At 50.8% G+C, this 18,989-nt stretch overlaps 1 protein-coding gene across 1 annotated transcript; it reads right to left on the reverse strand.

The window, feature by feature from the left end:
* Nucleotides 1-1,711: 1,711 nt before the first annotated feature.
* LOC137310535 (major histocompatibility complex class I-related gene protein-like) lies at nucleotides 1,712-13,034 on the reverse strand (the record flags this gene model as incomplete). Its single annotated transcript, XM_067978302.1, has 4 exons — nucleotides 13,018-13,034; nucleotides 9,628-9,888; nucleotides 4,421-4,696; nucleotides 1,712-1,899 (listed from the first exon to the last, which is right to left on the reverse strand). Coding segments are annotated over exons 2-4 (675 nt in total), but the record flags the coding sequence as incomplete, so codon positions are not given.
* Between the last annotated feature and the right edge of the window lie 5,955 nt (nucleotides 13,035-18,989).

The raw sequence follows: 18,989 nt of genomic DNA on the forward strand, positions 1-18,989 counted from the left end.
CAGTACTGACCGTTCGACAGTGCAGCTCTCCCTCAGTACTGACCCTCCGACAGTGCCGCTCTCCCTCAGTACTGCCCCTTTGACAGTGCAGCGCTCCCCCGAAGGATGCAGAGACACGGGGAAGGACCCTGCGGCGCAGGGAATGACCTTGAGGCACAGGGAATGACCTCGAGTCACAGGGAATGATCTAGAGTCACAGGGGAGGATCCAGAGAAGTGGGGAAGGACGCAGAGACACAAGGAAGGACCTTGAGGCACGGCAATGACCCAGAGGCACAGGGAAGGATGCAGAGGCACAGGGAATGACCCTGAGACACAGGGAAGGACCCAGAGGCACGAGGAAGGACCCAGAGGCACGAGGAAGGACCCAGAGGCACAGGGAAGGATGCAGAGGTACGAGGAAGGACCCAGAGGCACAGGGAAGGATGCAGAGGAACGGGGAATGATCCAGAGGCACGGGGAAGGACCCTGAGACACGGGGAATGATGCAGAGGCACAGGGAATGACCGAGAGGCACGGGGAAGGACCCAGAGGCACGGGGAAGGATCCAGAGGCACAGGGAAGGATGCAGAGGCACGGGGAAGGACCCAGAGGCACGGGGAAGGACGCAGAGGCACGGGGAGGGACCCAGAGGCACGGGGAATGACCCAGAGGCACGGGGAATGACCCAGAGGCACGGGGAATGACCCAGAGGCACAGGGAATGATCCAGAGGCACATGGAATGACCCAGAGGCACAGGGAATGACCCAGAGGCACAGGGAATGACCCAGAGGCACAGGGAAGGATGCAGAGACAGGAGGAAGGATGCAGAGGAACGGGGAATGATCCAGAGGCACAGGGAATGACCCAGAGGCACAGGGAAGGACCCAGAGGCACAGGGAAGGACCCAGAGGCACAGGGAAGGACCCAGAGGCACAGGGAAGGACGCAGAGGCACAGGGAAGGACCCAGAGGCACGGGGAATGACCCAGAGGCACAGGGAAGGACGCAGAGGCACGGGGAATGACCCAGAGGCACAGGGAAGGACGCAGAGGCACGGGGAATGACCCAGAGGCACAGGGAAGGACCCAGAGGCACAGGGAAGGACCCAGAGGCACAGGGAAGGACCCAGAGGCACAGGGAAGGACGCAGAGGCACGGGGAATGACCCAGAGGCACAGGGAAGGACGCAGAGGCACAGGGAATGACCCAGAGGCACGGGGAATGACCCAGAGGCACAGGGAAGGACCCAGAGGCACGGGGAATGACCCAGAGGCACAGGGAATGACCCAGAGGCACAGGGAATGACCCAGAGGCACAGGGAATGACCCAGAGGCATGGGGAATGACCCAGAGGCACGGGGAATGACCCAGAGGCACAGGGAATGACCCAGAGGCACGGGGAATGACCCAGAGGCACAGGGAATGACCCAGAGGCACGGGGAATGACCCAGAGGCACAGGGAATGACCCAGAGGCACGGGGAATGACCCAGAGGCATGGGGAAGGACCCTGTGAGCCCCCAAGACACGGGGAAAAGCCCTGCGGCCCTCCCGAGAATCGGGGAAGGACCCAGAGTTCCAGGAAGTACCTTGAGGCCCCCCCGAGACACAGGGAAAGACCCTGAGCCCCCCCCCGATTTGCCACTCACCCCAGGGTACGTTGATCCCCCGCAGGAGGCTGGCGTGCTCGATATGACAGGAGTAGCTCTTCCTGTCGTCTCCACTCAGCTCGATCGTTTTCAGTGCCCGATAGGTCATATCCTGGTTGGGCAGCACGTCACTGGATTCAATGTCAGCGACCTCCTCGCCATTCCCCAACCAAGTCACCTCGATGGCCCAGGGGTAGAACCCCGACACAAGGCAGGAGACCCTTAGCACTCTGTCCCCGTCACTCCTCTTCCCAATAAACACCTCAGGGGCGACTGAGAGATTTAAACAAAGAGTACAATCGGTGACAAGTTCTCTTCTTTTGCCTTCATTTCTTCCCCGCCCACCACCATCAATTTTCTCGGCCTGAAGGCAGATGACTGATGCTGAGAGACAGCTGGAGTTCACCGGAGTTCAGCTGAGGGGTCACCTGATAGAGGTCGTTAAGATTATGAAAGGGTTTGATAGGATAGACGGAGGGAAGATGGGCGCTAAATAGGGCCGTGTAGCGCCCGTTGTTTCGGCGCTAGACGGCCTCTCTGACATCCAAGATCGCATCTCGGATGCGCACGCACATTTCCTGCGTGACGTGTGCCGGACGCCATCTTGGTGTAGGAGTTCGTGCAGGCGCAGATAACGAACACTGGAATCATGTAAAGTAGGGAGAAAATGGCTTCAATCAGTGTGCAACGCTGATTTAAAGTGATAGACACCATTTCGGGACTTAACGCTCAACTCAACGCACAGTCTTAACCCTGACCATCTGAACGTGTCTTACAGTTCCTGGAGGACCCCCCACCGGCACTATTTAAAGGGACCATGCAGGATTTACAGGTTAGTGGCTGGATTATTGCTTCTGGCTGCCAAGACATTCAAAACTGTTTTCGGAGGTCTCCTACATTTGAATACTGGGACACAGGGATATAGCCTAACATTTAGATCCATGACGTGCAGGAGTGAAGTTAGGAAATGCTTCTTCACACAAAGGGTGGGAGATGTTTGGAATGCTCTTCTACAGACAGCAGTTGATGCTCGCTCACTTGTGAATGTTAAATCTGAGATTGATAGATTTCTGTGAACCAAGGGTATTAAGGGATATGGGGCTAAGGTGGGTATATGGAGTTAGGTCACAGGTCCACCATGATCTCATTGAATGGTGGAACAGGCTCGAGGGGCTGAATGCCACTGTCACTTGCTGCCTCTTGATATGCACCACCTTCTCCTGTGTCTGGGTGATGTTCCTGTCATGGTTGAATAGCTGCCAGTGTGTGTGGCCTGTGAGTTGTGGGTGGGCGGCTTGAAACAGTGGTAATGTGTAAGGGTGAGAGGAAGCATCTGATGGGAAGAGTTGAGTACTGATGGAAAGAGTTTGTTGGTATGTGGGTGATGGGGGTGTAGTGTGTGGAGCAGTTGGTTGGAGACAACACCTGACAGTTGACCTCACTCACCTTGACCACTCATGTCAAAGCATTGAACTTCTTCCTGCAATACATCCATGTTCATGATGCTGTGAGCCTGGCATTGACTTCGTCCCCTGCTGCCTCCCACTGCCTTTTGGATATCTGTCTGGAGGGCCTCTTGCCCCCCTCCCCCCACCAACTGTGGATATAGGCTGTCCCTCCTTCTGTCCACCTCTTGCACCAAGGTCTCTAGTGCATCAGCAGAGAACCTTGGTGCATGCACTCTCACAGGGCTGGTACCAACTCAGATCGGCAGATTGGTGAGGTCTGTTGTGCAGATTGGAGGATGTGGGATTTAGTATTGCGCAACCTTTATTCAATGTTTTAACATAACTCATCAGTGTGTAAACATAGGGATGGGACCTGCATCGTGTTTTACATATGTGATGTCTGATCTCCGTTCAGACTCCGTGCAGACTGTTATTTTCAGCAAATAACAGGTACCAGCTCCCTTTAAGAGATTTCCAACAAACATCCTCCCTTTAAGAGATTGGACTCCCTCTGGTGGTGGAAAGTGTGAATTGCATTGATTCCAGGTGCAAGGCCTGGGATGGAACGCTGATCGCAGGTCGGTCCTCGGGTGGGTCGAAACTTGCATCCTGCCTGCGCCGGGACCATTGGACACGGGGTAAAGCACATCACGCTGCCCCCGCCCAAAAACGGCCACATCCAAATTTTTCCCCCGATGTTTCCACTTGTGGCAGAGGCCAGAACGCGGGGCCATAAATATAAGAGAGTCACTAATAAATCCAATGGGGAATTCAGGAGAAACTCAGAGAGTGGTTTGAATGTGGAGCTCGCTCTCACAAGGAGTAGTTGAGGCGAATAGCACAGATGCCTTTAAGGGGAAGCTGGATAAACACATGAGGGAGAAAGGAATAGAAGGATATGCTGATCGGGGGAGATGAAGTAGGGAGGGTGCAGCAATAACACTGGCATAGACCTGTTGGGCCGAATGGCCTGTTTCTGTGTTGTAAATTCCATGTAACGGGTCACGTTCCGGTAACGCACACAAGCACCCAGTGTTCACGAGTGAGCCTTCACAGTGAGGACCAGGAAGCTATTCAACCATGGGGGTATTACAATTTAGTTGAACCCCGTCCTCACCCGATGTCAACACGCACGGGCTTTCCAGCCGGGGAGACTGAGTAGGTCATCGGATTTAGGTCACCTGCCCGATTATCTCCCCCATCCCCACCCCACCCACCCCAAGGGGTACTGAGGCCAGGTGCAGCACCCCTCACTGCTACCCTGTCCGGGAACAGCTGGCTCAGGACAGACTGGGAATATAAACTTTGCCTGTACGGCACCTCCAGTTCCCGCTCGCTCGAGGTACCTTTCCTCTGTAGTGCTTCTCGCCCAGCCCGAAGGTATATCAGCAGCCACTTCACACAGTCCTTTTCCAACAGGGTCTTGAAGTATTTGTTCATGAAGGTGTTCGCATTCCACCGGTCTGCTAAAGTCTGGAACTCTGGATTCACCGCAATCCAACTCAATCTGTCCTTGTCAAAAACATACGCGTCCTCCCCGTCATATCCAAACTTTATAAACCCCTCTGTGGAATTGTCGCTGTTCAGTTCGCAGCCACACATTCCCTGGACAAAGAAAACACCTGGAGAAACAACTCAAGTCAATTGAAAATGTGAAAAGGGTTCGATCGGGTACATACAACAACAACAACTTGCATTTATATAGCGCCTTTCACGGAGTAAAACATCACAAGGCACTTGACAAACAAAATTTGACACCGAGCCACATGAGGAGATATCAGGACAGGTGACCAAAAGCTTGGACAAAGAGGTAGGTTTGAAGGAGCATCTTAAAGGAGGAGAGAGAGGTGGAGAGGTTTAGGGAGGGAATTCCAGAGGGACTATTTCCTCAGGTGGGGGAATCAAGATCTTAGATTTAGAGCCAGGCCATTTAGGAGTGAAATCAGGAAGCACTTTATCACACAAAGGGGAGTGGGAATCAGGAACTCTCTCCCCCAAAAGGCTGTGGGATGCTGGGGACCCATTGGAGCTTTCAAGACTGAGATTGTTAAATTTTTGTTCGGTTAGGGTATCGATGGATAGGAAGCAAAGGCTGGAAAATGGAGTTACGGTGCAGATTAGCCATGATATAAATGAATGGTGGAGCAGGCTCGAGGGGCTGAATGGCCTCTTCCTCTTTCGATGCTCCTGAGCAGCTGTGTTACGTTGAGGTTCCATTTATGCCCTGCTGTCTTGGACTTTAACCTTAGCAATAGGTTAGATTGTCACAGAGAGTCATCGATCTCTGGAATTTCAGTGGGATGAGAACAGATCTGGTCCCGGGTAAATTGGAATCAAAGATTGTCAGGCAAAACTGTAATTGAACAGCGGGCGGCCTTTAAAGAGGAGATGGTTCGGGTACAGTCGAGGTACATTCCCAAGAGGGAGAAAGGTCGGGCAACTAAAGCCAGAGCTCCCTGGATGACAAAAGAGATAGAGAGTAAGATGAAACAGAAAAAAGGAGCATATTACAGATGTCAGGTTGATAACACAAGTGAGAACCAGGCAGAATATAGAAAGTTCAGAGGGGAAGTGAAAAAGGAAATAAGAGGGGCAAAGAGAGAGTCTGAGAATAGACTGGCGGCCAACATAAAAGGGAATCCAAAAGTCTTCTGCAGGCATCTAAACAGTAAACAGGTAGTAAGAGGAGGGGTGGGGCCGATTAGGGACCATAAAGGAGATCTACTCATGGAGGCAGAAGAGATGGCCAAAGTACTAAATGAGTAATTTGCATCTATTTTTACCAAGGAAGAAGATGCTGCCAGAGTCTCAGTAAAGGAAGATATAGTTAAGATACTGGATGGGCTAAAAATTGATATAGAAGAGGTACTGGAGGGCACAATTCTAAAAGGGTACAGGAACAGAGAGATCTGGGGGTATATGTGCACAAATCATTCAAGGTAGCAGGGCAGGTTCAGAAAGCAGTTAAAAAAACATCCTGGATCCTGGGCTTTTTAAATAGAGGCATAGAGTACAAAAGTGTGGAAGTCATGATGAACCTTTATAAAACATTGGTTCGGCCACAACTGGAGTATGGTGCCCAGTTCTGGGCACCGCACTTTAGGAAGGATGTGAAGGCCTTAGAGAGGGTGCAGAATTGATTTACCAGAATGATTCCAGGGATGAGGGACTTTAGTTATGTGGATAGACTGGAGAAGCTGGGATTGTTCTCCTTGGAACAGAGACGGTTGCGAGGAGATTTGATAGAGGTGTTTAAAATCATGAAGAAACTATTCCCATTGATGGAAGAGTTAAAAACCAGAGGTCATAGATTAAAGGTGATTGGCAAAAGAACCAAAGGTGACTTGAGGAAAAACTTTTTTACACAGCGAGTGGTTAGGATCTGGAATGCACGGCCCGAGGGGATGGTGGAGGCAGATTCAATCGTGGACTTCAAAAGGGAACTGGATAAGTAATGAAAGGAAAAAATTTGCAGGGCTACAGGGATAGGGAAGGGGAGTGGGACTAGCTGGATTGCTCTTGCATAGAACCAGCACGGACTCGATGGGCCGAATGGCCTCCTTCCGTGCTGTCACCTTTCTGTGATTCGATGAACAAGTTGCCTGCATGCACAGTGTGTGTGGGTGGACTGCAAGTGTTGGAAAGGGGACTGGCGACCAATAGAAAGTATCTCGAGTTATAGGAGGTGTGTGGGGTTAATGGGGACCAGTGATATCAGACACTGTGGTCTCCTGCACCTTCCTCGATTCCCTGGGGGGGGGGTCGCAGAGGAATCTCCCAGAGTGTTTGCTTTCCTAACTTGGCCTCAGTTTCATCCTCTTTCTTTGGCCTCTCCCAGGAGATTGTGTGACTGTGGGAGGGAGAGGGTGCTGATGGTGTGTGTGTGTGTGTTGTTTCACCGTGCCAAGACAGGACAGGCTTGATGGACCCGCCTGTCCTGATTTCATCTGTTTGTTAGTAACCCTGGCAACGCAGCTTTAGAAGAGGAGAAACAAGTGGCAGCGATGATTTCATTCCAACGTTCAAGGTGCTCACATCAAATCCCTCAGTGCTGCCCCTCCCTCAGTGCTGCCCCTCCCTCAGTGCTGCCCCTCCCACAGTGCTGCCCCTCCCACAGTGCTGCCACTCCCTCAGTGCTGCCCCTCCCACAGTGCTGCCCCTCCCTCAGTGCTGCCCCTCCCACAGTGCTGCCCCTCCCTCAGTGCTGCCCTCCCTCAGTGCTGCCCCTCCCACAGTGCTGCCCCTCCCTCAGTGCTGCCCCTCCCACAGTGCTGCCCCTCCCACAGTGCTGCCCCTCCCTCAGTGCTGCCCCTCCCACAGTGCTGCCCCTCCCTCAGTGCTGCCCCTCCCACAGTGCTGCCCCTCCCTCAGTGCTGCCCCTCCCACAGTGCTGCCCCTCCCTCAGTGCTGCCCCTCCCACAGTGCTGCCCCTCCCACAGTGCTGCCCCTCCCTCAGTGCTGCCCCTCCCACAGTGCTGCCCCTCCCTCAGTGCTGCCCCTCCCTCAGTGCTGCCCCTCCCACAGTGCTGCCCCTCCCTCAGTGCTGCCCCTCCCTCAGTGCTGCCCCTCCCACAGTGCTGCCCCTCCCTCAGTGCTGCCCCTCCCTCAGTGCTGCCCCTCCCTCAGTGCTGCCCCTCCCACAGTGCTGCCCCTCCCTCAGTGCTGCCCCTCCCTCAGTGCTGCCCCTCCCTCAGTGCTGCCCCTCCCTCAGTGCTGCCCCTCCCTCAGTGCTGCCCCTCCCTCAGTGCTGCCCCTCCCACAGTGCTGCCCCTCCCTCAGTGCTGCCCCTCCCACAGTGCTGCCCCTCCCTCAGTGCTGCCCCTCCCACAGTGCTGCCCCTCCCTCAGTGCTGCCCCTCCCACAGTGCTGCCCCTCCCTCAGTGCTGCCCCTCCCACAGTGCTGCCCCTCCCACAGTGCTGCCCCTCCCTCAGTGCTGCCCCTCCCTCAGTGCTGCCCCTCCCTCAGTGCTGCCCCTCCCTCAGTGCTGCCCCTCCCACAGTGCTGCCCCTCCCTCAGTGCTGCCCCTCCCTCAGTGCTGCCCCTCCCACAGTGCTGCCCCTCCCTCAGTGCTGCCCCTCCCTCAGTGCTGCCCCACCCTCAGTGCTGCCCCTCCCTCAGTGCTGCCCCTCCCTCAGTGCTGCCCCTCTCTCAGTGCTGCACTGGGAGTGCCAGCCGAGATTTTGTGCTCCAGTCTCTGGAGTGGGTCTTGAACCCACAACCTTCTGAACTAGAGGTGAGAGTAAGAAGGTCGTGGTTTCAGGCCCCACTCCAGAGATTTGAGCGCATAATCTGGGCTGACACTCCAGTGCAGGACTGAGGGAGCGCTGCACTGTCGGAGTGGCAGTACTGAGGGAGTGCTGCATTGTCGGAGGGGCAGTACTGAGGGAGTGATGCACTGTCGGAGGGGCAGCACTGAGGGAGTGATGCATTGTCGGAGAGGCAGTACTGAGGGAGTGATGCATTGTCGGAGGGGCAGTACTGAGGGAGCGCTGCACTGTCGGAGGGGCAGTACTGAGGGAGTGCTGCACTGTCGGAGGGGCAGTACTGAGGGAGTGCTGCACTGTCGGAGGAGCAGTACTGAGGGAGTGATGCATTGTCGGAGAGGCAGTACTGAAGGAGTGCTGCACTGTCGGCAGGGCAGTAGTGAGGGAGCGCTGCACTGTCGGAGAGGCAGTACTGAGGGAGTGCTGCACTGTCGGAGAGGCAGTACTGAGGGAGTGCTGCATTGTCGGAGGGGCAGTACTGAGGGAGTGATGCATTGTCGGAGGGGCAGTACTGAGGGAGTGATGCATTGTCGGAGAGGCAGTACTGAGGGAGTGCTGCACTGTCGGAGAGGCAGTACTGAGGGAGTGCTGCATTGTCGGAGGGGCAGTACTGAGGGAGTGATGCATTGTCGGAGGGGCAGTACTGAGGGAGTGATGCATTGTCGGAGGGGCAGTACTGAGGGAGTGATGCATTGTCGGAGGGGCAGTACTGAGGGAGTGATGCACTGTCGGAGGGGCAGTACTGAGGGAGTGATGCACTGTCGGAGGGGCAGTACTGAGGGAGTGATGCACTGTCGGAGGGGCAGTACTGAGGGAGTGATGCATTGTCGGAGGGGCAGTACTGAGGGAGTGATGCATTGTCGGAGGGGCAGTACTGAGGGAGTGATGCATTGTCGGAGGGGCAGTACTGAGGGAGTGATGCACTCTCGGAGGGACAGTACTGAGGGAGTGATGCACTATCGGAGATGCCGTCCTTCAGATGAGACGTTAAATCGAGGCCCCGTCTTCCTGTTCAAATGAACATAAAAAGAACCAATTGCTCCCATTTCTCCCTCAATCCACACCAATAAAAACAGATGAACAAATCAATCATCTCATTGCCATTTGCTGTGCTGAAAATGTCTGCCATGTTACTCCCAGATAGTGCCAATGACCAGGTCATTCCAAGTCATTTAATGGGTGTAAAGTGGTTCGGGACATTTCTCCGAGACAGGATAAGGCTCTATATGGATACAAATCCTTTCCTCCTGTCAGTCGATAGCTGCACCGGCTCTGTGAGGATACTCACTCGAGGCACCGTGTTGCTGTCGGTAAAATATCTCGGCGTTTCCTCTGACCAGACCATGGAACCCCGCCATTGTGATGGCGATGGCGTCCCAGTGATGGTTGTCGAAGGAGTCGGCCATCCACTGCTGTCTGGGCACAGTCCGCTGCAGGGTGCTGTCGAAATACACTATCTCATAGTCATCGAGCATCGCGACCAAGCTGTACTCGGGCATCTCGGCCCCGCCACGGCTCAGTATGTAGTAAAATGCGAGGATGTGGAAATCTGCAGGATCACAGACAGAAACCAGTCTCAAAAATGACGTTAATCATAAGTAACTCAAAGTGGAAACGACTAATGCTCAGCCTGGTTAGACCATAAGACCATAAGAGATAGCAGCAGGAGAAGGCCATTCAGCCCCTCGAGCCTGCTCCGCCATTCAATGAGATCATGGCTGATCTGATTTTTACCTCAACTCCACTTTCCCGCCCTTTCCCCATATCGTTTGACTCCCTTGCTGATCAAAAATTTGTCTAACTCAGCCTTGAATGTGTTCAATGACTCCACAGCTTTTTGGGATAAAGAATTCCAAAGATTCACAACCCTCTGGGAGAAGAAATTCCTCCTCATTTCCGTCTTAAACGGGCGACCCCTTATTCTGAGACTATGCCCCCTAGTTTTAGATTCCCCCATGAGGGGTAACGTCCTCTCAGCATCTACCCTATCGAGTCCCCTCAGAATCTTGTATTTTTCATAAGATCTCCTCTCATTCTTCTAAACTCCAATGAGTATAGACCCAACCTGTTCAATCTTTCCTCATAAGACAACCCTTCCATGCCTGGAATCAACCTCGTGAACCTTCTCTGAACTGCCTCCAATGCAAGTATGTCCTTCCTTAAATAAAGTCACCAGAACTGTACGCAGTGCTCCAGGTGTGGTCTCACCAGCACCCTGTGCAGTTGGAGCATGACTTCCCTGCTTTTATACTCCATCCCCCGAGAAATAAAGGCCAATACTCCGTTTGCCTTCCGGATTACCTGCTGCACCTGTATGTTGACTTTTTGTGTTTCATGTAGGAGGACACCCAGATCCCTCTGTACCGCAGCATTTTGTAGTATTTCTCCATTCAAATAATATTTTGCTTTTTTATTTTTCCTCCCAAAGTGGATGACTTCACATTTTCCCATATTAGGCCACAGTGAGGACGTTGCGTCCGATTTTGGATACCATGTGTTGAAGAGGATGTCAAGCTCACGGAGAAGGTCGGGAAGAGATTTGCTCGGGCGATCCCAGGGAATCTGGTGGACAGCTACAAAAATGGAATGGCTAATGGAACGTTGGCCTTTATCTCGGGGGCTGGAATACAAAGGGGAGGAAGTTATGTTCCAGCTGTTCAGAGCTCTGGTCAGACCACATCTGGAGATACTGTGTTCAGTTCTGGGAACCGCACCTCAGGAAGGATAGATTGGCCTTGGAGATTTAGCAGAATGATACTGGGGCTTAGAGGGTTAAATTATGAGGACAGGTTGCATCGACGAGGCTTGTATTCCCTTGAGTGTGGAAGATTAAGGGGTGATCCAATTGAGGTGTTTGAGATGATTAAAGGATTTGATAGGGGAGATAGAGAGAAACTATTTCCTCTGGTGGGGGGAGTCCAGAACAAGGGGGCGTAACCTTAAAATTAGAGCTAGGCCGTTCAGGGGTGATGTCAGGAAACTCTTCCACACACAAAGGGGAGTGGAAATCTGGAACTCTCTCCCCCGAAAAGCTGTTGAGGCTGGGGGTCAATTGAAAATTTCACAACTGAGATTGATGGATTTTTGTCAGGTAAGGGTATTAAGGGTTACGGAATCAAGGCTGGTAGATGGAGTTAAGATATGCATCAAGCCATGATGTAATTGAATGGCAGAATAGGCTCGAGGGGCTGAATGGCCTCCTCCAACACCGAGGTTCCGATGAGAGGCTTCAGTTATGAGAACAGACTGGGATTCTTTTCACTGGTACAGAGATAAGAACATAAGAAACAGGAACAGGAGTAGGCCATCCGGCCCCTCGAGCCTGCTCCACCATTCAATCAGATCATGGCTGATCTCCTACCTCAACGCCATTTTCCTGCACTATCCCCATATCCCTTGATGCCTTTAATATCTGGAAATCTATCGATCTCTGTTTTGAATGTACTCAATGACTGAGCCTCCACAGCCCTCTGGGGTAGAGAATTCCAAAGATTCACCACCCTCTGAGTGAAGAAATTTCTCCTCATCTCAGTCCTAAATGACCTACCCCTTATTCTGAGACTGTGACCCCTGGTCCTAGACGCCCCAGCCAAGGGAAACATCCTCCCTGCGTCTGCCCTGTCGAGCCCTGTTAGAATTTTGTATGTTTCAATGAGATCACCTCTCATTCTTCCAAACTCTAGAGAATACAGGCCTAGTCTACTCAATCCCTCCTCATACGACAATCCCGCCATCCCAGGAATCAGTCTGGTGAACCTTTGTTGCACTCCCTCTATGACAAGTATATCCTTTCTTGGAGACCAAAACTGCACACAATACTCCAGGTGTGGTCTCACCAAGGCCCTATATAATTGCAGTAAGACATCTTTACTCCTGCACTCAAATCCTCTTGTAATAAAGGCCGACATACCATTTGCCTTCCTAATTGCTAATGGTCAAGGGGATCTGATGGAGGGGTCCAAACTATCAGGGGTTTGGTAAAATAAAGAGAATAAACACTTTCCGTTGGTCAGTAAGTCGGAAACTAGAGGGCATAAATTTAAGATCAAGAGCAAAGGGAGAGATTAGGGGGAATTTTGTTAATGGAGAGGGATGTTCGGAGACGGAGGCTGGGATTTCCTGCTTCAGTGCTCCAAGCGGACACCACTAGCCCACGTTGGAAAATTCCTCAGCCGTGATTCTCCCACCATTCATTTTACTGGCTAGAAGTTCAGAGCTTTGTGAAGTGGCAGCTTCCGTTAGGAGCTCCCAGGAGTTCTGGAGCAGGAAAGCATTGGTCAGACTGCCCGACCAGAGGGCAGAACAGGTCCCACAATAGCTGCTCAAAGGAAAGTGGATAAATATTTTTTTTAATTTTTCTTTTTAAAAGAGTCTGGGCAAAGGTCAGGAGAAAGTGGGTAGCGCTTTCAGAGAGCCAGCATAGCATGATGGGCCAAATGGCCTTCTTCTGTGCTGTACAATGTTATGTTCCTACGATTCCTACTGTTAACAAGATGGCTCCTGGGCTGGCTGCTCCCTCGGGAGCTCCTTTGCTGGACAATCCTATCCTTGGTCATCCATTGCCATCCTTTGCCCTTTCTCCCCCAATCTCCTCTCTTCCACTGTTTAAGTTCCCTGGCTCTAATAGTGGGTGCATTTTACCCCTACCCACAAGTTCAAGCTGCAAGTTTAAACTTACCTGGGCCCACTGCCCATTCCCCGACCGGGCCTGCTCTTTGTTTACATCAGTGAAAACTGGATCTTTGCTCAAATTTGGCTTCTGAATTCCTCGACTTCTCAACACTACGCTACTCCACTGGAAGACTCAGCTGCTTAAGAGTTAAGGTAACTTTGTCCAGCCCACAGCCCATCCCCCAGCTATTACCTGCTGAGTTTATGACTGTACTACTGGTTTTTCAGCTTTATTTTTCTACAGTCTGGTTCCTGGCCAGAAATTCACTCCCCTGGGCCGAAGTCCATTCCTCCGCTGCTTCTAGATCTTACAGTGACCTCCATCTTCACCATTGTTCTTCTGCTCTGCGATCGATTCTCCAAACCTCCTGGCTCTTCATCCCCACGGAAATCCCCCCCAGCAGTGCGTCCTCCGATAATCTACCCTTCAAATAGCTTCTGGACTCACTCACCCTCCACACCCTGTCACCGAACCTGGACATCAGTTGGTTGATGCTCCAAGCTGACTCCACCCTATCTACATCAACTTTATCCCACCACAGGACCTCTGACTTTAACTGTGGACTCCCTCCTATTGTCTCCTCTCTGTTCCCCGTTTAGTAACAGGTCACATGGTTCGCCCTATTTATACCCTGCCCGATTTTACGCTCCATTGAAGCTGAACCAAATCCATCCCATTCCCTCTGGACAGGTTAGGTTAAAATCGAGGCTTTAGCATGAGGAAGATATCATCCTGACGTCTGTCCCAAGTCGCCTTTTACTAGTTTGAACCTAAGTCGTACTCCCACAATTTAGTGTGAAGTATTGTAAAAAAAAAACGGATGAGGTCCTGCAAGCAGAATATTGGGAGATTGGAAATAAATTAAAAAGCAGGACCTCTAAAGTAGTAATCTCAGGATTACTCCCAGTGCCACATGCCAGCGAGAGCAGAAAATAGGAGAATAGACCAGATGAATGCGTGGCTTGAGAGATGGTGTCGGAGGGAGGGGTTTAAATTCCTGAGGCATTGAGACCGATTCTGGGAAAGGCGGGACCTGTACAAGATGAAAGGATTGCACCCAAGCAGAACCGGGACCAGTATCCTCGTGGGGACATTTGCGAGTTGTGTTGGGGAGGGTTTAAACTAGTATGGTGGGGGATGGGAACCAAAGGGCAGGTACAGATAGGACAAATTCAGACCAGGAAACGCAAAGTAGAAAAGCAGTTAGTGACGTAGTTAGCGACTCAGAAATGCAAAAAAGCAAAGGTTAAATAGTGTTCAGCGCAGGAATTTGACGGGGTTAAAGGGTATATACTTCAATTCAAGGAGTATTACAAACAAAGCAGATGAGCTAAGGGCACAGATAGACACGTGGCAGCATGATATCATTGCTATAATGGAAACCTGGCTTAAAGAGGGGGATAACTGGCAGCTCAATATCCCTGGATATAGAGTGTTCAAGCAGGATAGAGTGGGTGATATAAAAGGAGGGGGGTAGCATTATTGGTTAAATAATCAATTAGAGTTGTGAGAAGGGATGATGTGCTAAATGGATCATCAATCGAGGCCGTATGGGTTGAGCTAAGGAATAAAAAAGGGGCAGTCACACTACTAGGAGTGTACTCTAGACCCCCGAATAGCGAAAGGGAGATAGAAGAACAAATATGTAGGCAAATTTCTGAGTGCAAAAATAAGAGGGCAATAATAGTAGGGGACTTCAACCACCCTAACATCAACTGGGATTCAAACAGTGTGAGGGGCACAGAGGGCGCAAAATTCTTGATTGGTGTCCAGGAGAACTTTTTTAGCCAGTACGTGACAAGCCCAACAAGAGGGGATGCAATTCTAGATTTAGTCCTGGGAAATGAAGATGGGCAAGTGGGTGAAGTGACAGTGGGTGACCATAATGGGGATAGTGACCACAATTCAGTTAGTTTTAGCATTATTATGGAAAGGGACAGTGTTAAATCAGGAGTAAATGTTTTCAATTGGGGGAAGGCAAATTTTACAGAACTTAGAGGTGATTTGGCAGAAGTGGACTGGACACAACTCCTTGAGGAGAAATCAGTGGCAAGCCAGTGGGAGGCACTAAAAAGTGAAATTCTACGGGTACAATGCAGACACGTCCCCTCAAAGAAAAAGGGTGGCACTGCCAAATTTAGAGCCCCCTGGTTGTCTAGAAGTATACGGGGCAAGATAAAGCAGAAAAAGAAAGCTTATGACTGTCACAGAAAACTAAATACTGCAGAAAGCCTGGAGGAGTATAGAAAGTACAGGGATGACGTAAAAAAGGAAATAAGGAAAGCAAAGAGCAGGCATGAAGAAATATTAACGAGTAAGATTAAAGAAAACCCAAAGATGTTTTATCAGTACATTAAGAACAAGAGGATAGCTGAGGAAAAGGTGGGACCTATCAGGGATGATAAGGGTAACTTGTGTGTAGAAGCAGAGAATGTGGGTAGGGTTTTAAATGAATATTTTGTCTTCGTATTCATAAGGGAAAGGGATGATCTGGACGTAGTCGTTAAAGAGGAGAGGTGTGAAATATTGGATAAAATAAACATAACGAGAGAGGAAGTACTAGAGGGACTGGAATCCTTGAAATTTGATAAGTCACCAGAACCGGATGGATTGTTTCCTGGGCTATTGAAGGAAGCCAGTGAGGAAATAGCGGATGCTCTGAGGATCATTTTCCAATCCTCACCAGATACAGGGGAGGTACCGGAGGACTGGAAGACAGCAAACGTAGTACCGTTGTTTAAAAAGGGTACGAGGGAAAGGCCGAACAATTATAGGCCGGTCAGTCTTACCTCGGTGGTGGGCAAACTATTAGAATCAATACTGAGAGATAGGATAAACTGTCACTTGGAAAGGCATGGTTTAATCAGGGATAGTCAGCATGGATTTGTTCAGGGAAGGTCATGCCTTACAAATCTGATTAAACTCTTTGAGGAAGTGACAAGGAGGATTGATGAGGGGAGTGCAATGGATCCTGTCTACATGGATTTTAGTAAGGCATTTGACAAGGTCCCACATGGCAGACTGGTCAGAAAGGTAAAAGCCCATGGGATACAGGGAAATGTGGTGAATTGGATCCAAAATTGGCTCAGTAACAGGAAACAAATGGTAAAAGTCGATGGATGTCTTTGAGAATGGAAATCCGTTTCCAGTGGTGTGTCACAAGGCTCAGTGTTGGGTCCCTTGCTGTTTGTGGTATATATTAATGATTTGGACTTGAATGTAGGGGGCATGATTGGCAAATTTATAGACGACAAAAATTGGCCGTGCAGTTGATAGTGAAGAGGATAGCTGTGGACTCCAAGAAGATATCAATGGGTTGGTGGAGTGGGCGGAAAAGTGGCAAATGGAGTTCAACCTGGAGAAGCGTGAGGTAATGCACTTAGGGAGGGCAAACAGTAAAAGGGAATACGCAGTAAACGGGAATATATTGAGAGAGGTAGAGGAAGTGAGAGACCTTGGAGTGCATGTGCACAGGTCCCTGAAGGTGGCAGTACAGGTAGATAAGGTTGTGAAGAAGGCATACGGAATGCCCACCGTTATTAGCAGAGGCATAGAATAATAAATCAGGGATGTAATGATGGAACTGTATAAAATGCTGGTCAGGCCACATCTGGAGTATTGTGCGCAGTTCTGGTCACCACATTACAGGAAGGACGTAATTGCTCTGGAGAGAGTGCAGAGAAGATTTACAAGAATGTTGCCAGGGCTTGAAAATTGCAGCTCGGAGGAGAGATTGGATAGGCTGGGGTTGTTTTCCTTGGAGCAGAGGAGGCTGAGGGGAGACTTGATTGAGGTGTACAAAATTATGAGGGGCCCAGATAGAGTAGACAGGAAGTACCTGTTTCCCCTAGCGGAGAGTTCAAGAACTAGAGGACATAGATTTGAGCTGATTGGCGGAAGGATTAGAGGGGACATGAGGAAAAACTCTTTTACCCAGAGGGTGGTGGGTGTATGGAATTCGCTGCCTGAATTGGTGGTCGAGGCAGGGGCCCTCAACTCTTTTAAAAAGTACCTGGACCTGCATCTAAAGTGCTGTAAGCTGCAGGGCTACGGACCGGGTGCTGGAAGGTGGGATTAGAATGGGCACCTGGTTGTTCTTCGAGCCGGCACGGACACGATGGGCCGAATAGCCCCCTTCTGTGCTGTATCTTTTCTATGGTTCTATGCCGTTAAAACCGGAAGTGGTCAGTTTGAAGGCGGGTTTTAGATTTTTACAATTTTTACCTTCCCACCTGCACCCAAACCCACCCGTTCATGGGGTTAAAATCGACCCCTTAGAGTTCACCTTGGCCTTGACATGCTCAGAGACTACAATAAACAGGCAGTGTTTGACCAGAAATAAATGTCAGTCATGGACACGGATTAACCAGGAGAGAAGCTGCTGTAACAGTAACTTAATCTCTTGCGCTTTTCAACACCACTCGAGTCTGAAGCTACTTATTGGTGCTTGTGTGCAGCAGGTCTGATAACCAGATCCAGTTAGAATGGAGGGACTTGTTCTGGTCACTGGGTCCCAGGGAGTGGAGTCTGAGCCTGCATCTTACAGCAGGGGTTCACACTGAGGCCCAGCCCAGTATTAACACCGAACCATCGCATCTGTTTACACCCCCTGTATTTCAATGGTCTATTCCAGACTCCCACTTTCACCCCTCCCATTCTCTTCTCAATGCACCGACTCTCACTGGCAATGGGACCACAAAGAAAAGAGAGACTCACATTCCTATTGTGATTTCACCACCTCAGGACCTCCCAAAGAGTTTTACAGACAGTGAAGTATTAGTGAAGTGTAGTCACTGTTTTAATGTAGGAAACACGGCAGCCAATTTGCACACAGCAAGATCCCACCAATAGCAACGAGATAATAGCCAGATAATCTCCCACCCTCTCCCTGCCCACTCCCTCTCCCTCCACTCTCCCTCCTCATACCCCTCTCCCTCCCACAATCCCTCTCTGCCTCTCCCACCCTCTCCCTCTCCCTCCCCCTCCCCATCTGCCTTGTCCTCTTCCCTTTCCTCTCCCTCTCTTTGTCTGACTCCCCCTCTCCCTCCCCATCTCCCCACCTTTACCCTCTCTCTTCACTCACACACCCTCCCGCACCTCTCCCTCTCGCTCCCCTTCTCTGTCCCTTCCCCATCACCCTCCCTCTCTCCCTCTAGCTCCCCCAGCCTCTCCCTCCCCTCCACTCTCCCTCCCCTCCCCCTCAGCCTCTGCCTCCCACTCTCCCTCCGACTCCCCCTCCCCTTCTCCCTCTCCATCTCCCTCCCACTAACCCTCTCCCTCCCTTTCCCCCTCCCCCTCAGTTTGAGCATGACGTCCACTGACTGGATTTGGTGACATTGTTCAATGTTCTGTTATCCTCATGGATTGCTGTTCTGAGGAGCCTCATGTTAAGCGCGACTCGAAGACGGTGCATTGAAAATTAACATAAAAATCTGTCTGTGAATTTGCTTCGATGCCAATTTATTCTAATTCACCCAGATCAACATCACTGTGAGTATTTTTGCCTCGAGCACCAGTTGATTATTGAAGAGTCAGCAGCTCATTCTCCCCACAATCGGACACACAGAGTTCACTTTGGCCTTGACCCGCTCAGAGACTATAATAAACGGGCAGTGTTTGCTCAGAAATAAAAGTCAGTCGTGGGCCTGAGCAACACATCGGACATCGGACAGTCCAAAGTCCATTGTGTTGCTGTGAGGTGAAGGTGGGAACGGGGGGCCAGGCTTCGAATCTGCTTCGATTTCAGTGTCACCCTGCTGAAGCAGCACAAGAAGGTTCGGAAAGAACAAAAGATCTTTTTATACATCACCTTTCACAACCTCAGGATGTCCCAAAGCGCTTCACAGAAAGTGAAGTAATGTGAAAGTGTCATCACTGTTGTAATGTGGGAAACGCCATTCATTATGAGAAGTACTTTCATACTGGGGGCTGAAAGGGTTAAATTATGAGGACAGGTTGCACAGACTCGGCTTGTATTC

The sequence above is a fragment of the Heptranchias perlo genome, unplaced genomic scaffold (assembly GCF_035084215.1).
Source record: "Heptranchias perlo isolate sHepPer1 unplaced genomic scaffold, sHepPer1.hap1 HAP1_SCAFFOLD_260, whole genome shotgun sequence".
Lineage (NCBI taxonomy): Eukaryota > Metazoa > Chordata > Chondrichthyes > Hexanchiformes > Hexanchidae > Heptranchias > Heptranchias perlo.